The sequence below is a fragment of the Cicer arietinum genome, chromosome 1, assembly GCF_000331145.2.
Source record: "Cicer arietinum cultivar CDC Frontier isolate Library 1 chromosome 1, Cicar.CDCFrontier_v2.0, whole genome shotgun sequence".
In the NCBI taxonomy this organism is placed as follows: Eukaryota; Viridiplantae; Streptophyta; class Magnoliopsida; order Fabales; family Fabaceae; genus Cicer; species Cicer arietinum.
Genome location: NC_021160.2, coordinates 1,543,089 through 1,550,317, shown reverse-complemented (window position 1 = coordinate 1,550,317; position 7,229 = coordinate 1,543,089). Strand labels below are relative to the sequence as shown.

At 31.8% G+C, this 7,229-nt stretch overlaps 1 protein-coding gene and 1 non-coding gene across 2 annotated transcripts; both read right to left on the bottom strand.

The window, feature by feature from the left end:
- Window positions 1-2,216: 2,216 nt before the first annotated feature.
- LOC101507431 (protein TUNICAMYCIN INDUCED 1) lies at window positions 2,217-4,509 on the bottom strand. Its single transcript, XM_004485590.4, has 3 exons — window positions 4,334-4,509; window positions 3,912-4,244; window positions 2,217-3,181 (listed from the first exon to the last, which is right to left on the bottom strand). Exons 1-3 carry the CDS (start codon window positions 4,424-4,426, stop codon window positions 2,357-2,359), a joined length of 1,251 nt encoding a protein of 416 aa, XP_004485647.1. The 5' UTR covers window positions 4,427-4,509; the 3' UTR covers window positions 2,217-2,356.
- Window positions 4,510-4,766: 257 nt separating this feature from the next.
- Window positions 4,767-4,840, bottom strand: TRNAV-AAC (transfer RNA valine (anticodon AAC)). The gene has a single exon. It is a non-coding gene; the product is annotated as a tRNA-Val (tRNA).
- Window positions 4,841-7,229: the final 2,389 nt, after the last annotated feature.

The following is a 7,229-nucleotide window of genomic DNA, read 5'->3' as shown; positions in this document are numbered from 1 at the left end:
AGTATATATAATATGTCTTGATTTCAGCTTTGGGGGCTGTGGCCGTCGAAGTTGACTAAGTTGTGCCCTTGTTTCCACTGCTGCTGCTAAATACAACTGGTGTCTGCTACTCATTTGGGTCCCATTCATTAGATCACTCAATTTATCATTGATTGGTTCATTCATTATTTTATGGCCGAAATCATTTTATGGAGGATTTAGATTTGGGGGATAGAAAGTGAAGATAAGAAAATAGAAGAGAAAATAAATATTATTATCAATATTTGGCGTGGATATGATATTCCACTAATCTTCCTAAACTTCTATGATTAAATCATTTATATTCATTCACCTTCTTTTTCAAATAAAAATAAACAAAAATATTAATAATTAAAATATTAATATATTTAATTAAAAATTAGAATTAAATACATAGACTTTTTAATTATATTTTTATTTATATTATGCTAGTGGCATATTATATTATGATTAATATTAATGTAACTTACGATATTTGTAACCTATAAATGAGTCATGTACCATCCTTAAGTTACACATATTGAAGAGTATAATTTAATATTCTCTTGGTTCTATCAAATTATATATATAATACTTTTTTTTATCTCTACTCTTTTACATTTTATAATATTTTGCTATATAGATAATTTCATAACAAAAATTATAAAAAATTAGGTGATTTATTTGTTGTTGATACGCCATTTGTCTCACTAAAAATGTTTAATTTGAATCGTACACAATTCTTAAAATATATTGATGAGTCAATTATTTTGAAACAAGTGAGTAATATATTAGCAGAAAAAAGTAAGTAATACTTCATTGACAATATAAAAACACATGTAATTTGAGACAAGTAAATCGTAAATGAAACACTGATATAAGATCGAGGAAGTATGAGAAAAAGTAGAGTAATAACATTTATCATAATCTCAATTGACTAATATTGATATTAATAAATTGAACATTTTCGTCTGAAATTTTACAATTATATATGTAAATTTTACTTATAAAAAAAATATAATAAAAAAACAATACTTCTTCACACAAAAAGAAAAACTTAACTCTTGTTATCATGGTCTGCAAAAATATGTTATAGAATATACTATTTGATTGCAAAATTGGCCAGCTCCGGTTAGATGAATGTAATTATTGCAGAAGAAAGTGGAAAACCATGAATGATACGTATATCTAACATAAACTATTCATTGACTAGCCAAGTAATGATGTTGCCCTGTCTTCCTTTAGTCATATGCTCCACATTTGAAGCATGTGTTTGACTACAGTAACAAGCAAGCAACTGTAGCCACGTTAATTCATTTTTGACAAGTATTGATTTTTTTATTGTGTACCTTAAAAGATCAAGTAAAAAGGACTAAAAAGAGCGAAGGAAAGTTACAATGGCACACGAAAGTTATACTCATGTATTACATTAATAGACCAAGAGCAATTATAATTATCATCATCCTTTCATCATCTGTCACTAAAAAGTGAAAAATCAAATAATGTACTTTTTTTTTTCAACAAGATTTATGAATTTTCAATTTTTGACAATTTTTTCTTATATTTTACACGTCATATGTGAAAATTATACATCAAATGTTCGGCAAGAAACAATCTTTATTGAATTCTATGCAGATCATACAGTAAACTAATTTATCGTTGTTGTAATGTACCTAACTATGGTCTAAGAGGTGGCATTGATTGAGGTTGCATTAAGAGAATCTAGAATTTGTTAAATTATTTAGACATTTTTCTTAATTTTGTTAAACTGAGAATTGATGATGGAACATGACTTTACTTTGCTACTTCACGTGTTCATATTGTGAGATCTTTTGGGTTTCTAAATGTGTGGAATTTTGGGGCAGCAACTGTCACAGTTCGGTGAGGCAAGTAAGCTTGTAATGACAAGGGACGATATGTTAAACTAAATGCAAAATAATAGAGTGAATTTTGTGAAGACCTTTTGTTAATGTGCTGCTCCAAATACACTTGCCAACTTCATTTATTTGTGAATGCAATAAATTCTATTGCTGCAATTTCCAGAAAGATGATAATGGAAGCAAGAAGATTGATAATATGCTAAGAATTTAATTAAATTCTTGCAGGCTTGGAGCTATAACTAAGATGAAATCCTACATTTTAAGTTAATAATTGTTTGATCAAAGTAGTTACTTTGAATAGTTCTGAGAAATGTTACAATTATCACAACCAGAAGCAACTGGGAAAATAAAACAACTTTCTCGTTACTCATCATTTTTACAAGTATCTTAACTAACATATATGCATCAAAGGCAAAACAAGAATCTTCTCTACAATTCCTCTGGGTTAAAATATACAAAAATCAAACCCTTCCAACGAATTACAAGGCAAAGGGGATGGGGGGAGGGTGAACAATCGGCATCTTTGACATTGTCTCATTGTTAGTCATCACATTTAACGCCACACTGTCCTCCATAACAACAGGGTTAACTTGCATGACTCTCTCAGGTATGACTTTATCACCATCAACTTTAGCAAGCACCTCAAAATGCAATCTTACAGTATCAGGTTTAGTCCTCCATTCAGGGAAACCCTCCAAACTAATTCCATCTCCTTCCTTCAGCTTCTTCTCAGCTTGAAAGCCTATTTTTACAAAAGTCTGAGCAGAAACATCAGCCTTCAACAACCTGAAGGAACCCTTCCCATTAGCCTTCGGACCCAGCACAGAAGATAACAGTTTCTCAAAACCCAACAAGTTGGCATTTGATCCATTAAGGGAAGCAAGAGGCCACAATGCAGAAAACTTGGTAGGAGTAAGGAGAGTTGGGGCTTCCTCCTGGAGATCAATGGTTGATAGGGCATCGATTAATTTGGGTTTTGATTGAGACGATAACTCCACAAGACCAGGCGCAAGGCGCTTGAGCTTCAACCTGCTATTGGAAGAGGTTGATGCAGAGGGAGGGGCTTCAAGTGAAGTAGGACCAACGATGCGGAGTGAGAGTAGGGGAGCACTCTGGCCAAGAGAAGCATGCCGGAGATGCTCGGCCAAGGTGAGAAGCCCGGCAGCAAATCCACTCTGTGTTTGGTTTAAGGGCAGAGGTAAATCAAGCGGATGGCGAAGACTCACTGATCTTGCACCTTTCACAGTAACCACTGCACCATCAGCCAAAACCACTTTCTTCAACACCCCAGCATCCACATCATGCTGCAAAAACCAAATCAAACATCAAATCAATTTCACATTATCCACATTCAAGCACACCTTACTCTATTCAATATACATCCCTCAATCTTCACCATTTCACCAAAACAATTTTTGTAAAATCATATATTTAGGGAATGAAATTTAAGAGCCACACTGTCGCATGCTGTATAACTTTTTTGGTGAACACAATTAATGTATAATTGAAGTTTCATTTATTTTTTTCAATCATTACAATATCATTTATTTCTGTATATGTAATCTATAAAAATGAATAACCAAATTAAACAAAGATATTATAGGCATTGCCAATTTAGTCTCTGAAAGTATTCATATTTCAATATCAAAATAGTCAATGAAATTGAAAATTTTCAACCATATTAGTGTTATATTCACCCGTTAATTTAGTTTCTAAAAATTGTTTGGCAACTACTAATTTGACAGAATTTCCAAATTCATAAATCATCATAAAATTTCGTTAGTTTAAGTACCAAGTAGACAACATCCTACAATTTCTAGGATTCAACTAATAACACACCCAATCTGTATTATGATTATGACAATCTCTTCACGTTATCAGACTCTATTATTGATTAATGAACTTAAAAATAAATATATAAAAAACAATACTAATTTGGTTCTCAAATGTCAATTAAATAATTAAAAAGATGGGATTATTGGGGTTGCAATTACAATGTACAATAAATTGAAGAAAGATTAGGAAAAAACTTACTGGGAGAGAGATTCTCATATCCTTAGCATCCTGAATCCAAAGCTCCATGGGTCCAGCGAGCTGAAACGGAGCCAAAACAGGTAAACCATTACCCGAAACCCGTTTATGAACCAACCCGTTTTGATCCTCGACGCGGAAAATTGGAAGATCAACATAGTCCCATCGGTTAGCATCCTCAAGAAGCTTGAATGGAACAACCTTATCATCAATTTCAATATCGAATTGGTATTCTACGGAATGTCCAACCTTAGCCTCTCTCAGATCAAACCCTGTAATCTTGGTATCATCTTCAGCCGTAAACCCTAACCCTTTCACAATCGATTCCTTCAAGTCCTGTGAATAAACAAAATTAAAAGTTTGATTTCACAAAAACCATTAACTAATTAAAAATAAAGGGAAATTAAAATGAATGTGGTATTTACAGAAAAAGCCTTGGGGTATGGAGGATTGGCGTCGGAAGCGAGGGAATAATGAAGAAGGAGAAAAGCGATTCCAAAGCCAATAAGCGATTTCATTGTGATAAAGATGTTACCAAGCGAATTGGAATTGTAATTGAATGAATGAAGTTGGTTTGGAAAAATAATTGGAACGAACGTAAATATTTTGGTGCGGAAGGTTCTGGTGTGATGACGTGGACCAATTACAATGGAGGAAGTGATTTAAGAAGGAATATGATTGGTGGAAATTCGTGGAAACAGAGGCGCGTGTAAAAAGGAAATTTTTCAATTGTAAGGATTGGATTGAGTTTCTAATTCCGCGCCTTTGATATCGGAGTATAACGACATCCACGAAATTCTGCATACGACGACGTTTTGATGATTTTGAAAAATGTTTAAAAATATAAATGCAAACAGTTGGCTTCGCCCGGACTCGAACCGGAGACCTTCAGTGTGTTAGACTGACGTGATAACCAACTACACCACGAAACCATTTGATGTTTCTGAGTAATGATAAGAATTAACAATCAAAAACCAAATTCCAAAAATCTTAAACATTAAGGGCCTGTTTGAAACATTTTTACATTTTAATTTTTAAAAATTGTTGTATAAATTTAATTTTAAAAATTGTTTTAAAGAATAGAATTAAAGAAAAAAACTTGTTTGAGATACTTGTTTTTAAAAACAGTTTAAGAGATGAGAAAAAGAAAAAAACCTATTTGATAATCTAATTTTTTAAAATAGATTTTAAATAGAGAATTAAAAAAACTATTTGATAATATAATTTTCAACATCTGTTTTTCTTATATTAAATAATAAAACTAAAAAGATAGAAAAAATCAACTAATAACATTTAAATACAAGTAATATATTTTAGTATAATTAATAAATATATTTTTATTAAAATAGTTTAATAAACACTTGTCCATTATTGTTCATTTCCTTAATTTTTTATAAAATAAGATTAATTTCAAGTGATTAGAGTTTCAAATTTAATTGTAATATAAAAATATATTATTTGATCACTATTTTTAAAATTCAATTGAAGAAAAAAGTATATAAAAATTTAGTATAGATATTATCCACCAAGAACATAAAAATTAAGCCGAAACAACACAAGTATTTAAGAAATATCCACCAACATTGTATATAATGAAATCTAAAAGATAGTAATTTGTCCAACTAATTGTGATGGTGTACCCACATCCTATCTCTAATACGATTCCTACTCATTGTCATTTCAACCGCACCTTCATCAGATAATCTAGTTAAGTTATCGTTGGAGCTTGTTCCTTCTATGCCTGAACTTTCATTCACCCTCTCAAGTTCCATAGGATCCATTGCTTCCCATATGTTGAATAATTCATCTGGTAAATTCCACTTACGTATGTAGTTATGAATAGTACAACAAGTTATCGCTATAAGTCTTTGTCTGGAAGGTTTATAAGGAGACATCAACTTCAAAATAGGAAATCTATTTTTCAACACCCCAAAACAACGTTCAATTGTCATCCGTAGAGATGAGTGTTTGTAGTTAAATAACTCTTCGGGACTCCTAGGTTGTCTACCTTGGCCTCTATATTCTTGGGCATGATATCTTTCACCCCTATAAGGAGGAAGCAAACCTCTAGTACATGAATACCCAGAATCAACGAGATAAAATGAACCTTCATAAAAAAAATATGTTAGCTCTACTAGTTGAATTCATTAACTCATCGATATATTGTAATTTTATTATAATATTACGATTTACCTCTAGGTGGCCAAGGAAATCCTGCATTTGGATTTGAAATTGCATCCAAAAAAACTTTTGAATCATGTGCACTTCCTTCCCACCCAGAATATACATATGTAAACATCATGTTGAAATCACAAGCACACATGACATTTTGCGTGATTGTTGTCTTTCTACCTCTATATGAAATTTGTTTCTCTACAGGAACCCATGTACTTATATGTGTACCATCTATTGCACCTATGCAATTCTATAAAGCATAACACAATTAAATAGAATCAGAACAAAATAATAAAGATAATTGAACCGAACTCAAATAATTTTGATAATACGATGTGCATACCTTGAACCAAGAATAGTATTTTAAATTATTCTTAATTCTTTCAGGCAACTCTATGGACTCTTGTTTTATGAGTTCTTTTCCCAATCGACACACTGCCCTTAATACTTCCTTGAAATTGCGTGAGATTGTTTCTGTGGAATGTTGAAAGCGGTTTGAAGCGACTCTATGACGAACATTATGCCCAATTATGAATAAAAAAGTGGCAACCTTCTCTTCGACAAGTACATCTCTTGAGTCACTTAGATAGTTCTTCCATCTTAATTCATTACAAAAATTAAGAAAACATTCCTTCTTCATCCGAAATAAATCAAAACAACTTGTTTCAGATCCATTTAATACTTCAGCAACAAATTCACGACCAGATAATGATGATGTTAGAACCTTTCCTTTATTAAAGAATTTATGATGATAGTCATAGATCACATTACTAATAAGAAATTCTACAAAATCATCATCGCTTTCATCAGAAGTAGAATCATCACTTGTATCAACATCAAATCTGGTTACAACCTGTCATACAATTTCAAAACATAACAAAACAATTCAAAACAACTCATAAAAAAAAAATGCATACAATTGTTCAGAAAATAGAAATAAGTACGCAACCATAAAGATCATAAACAAAGTACTAAGAGAAGCATATATCCAATCACTATCACCACATATTCAAGTAACGTGTTATCCTTAGAGTCTAAGTACCCATCCACGTTTCCTCTCTTTAGACATTGCCATAAACATTTCCCTCCAATCACCATCCTTAAACTTTTTCAGGGTTTTTCCACAGATGTCATCTGGAATGCCTT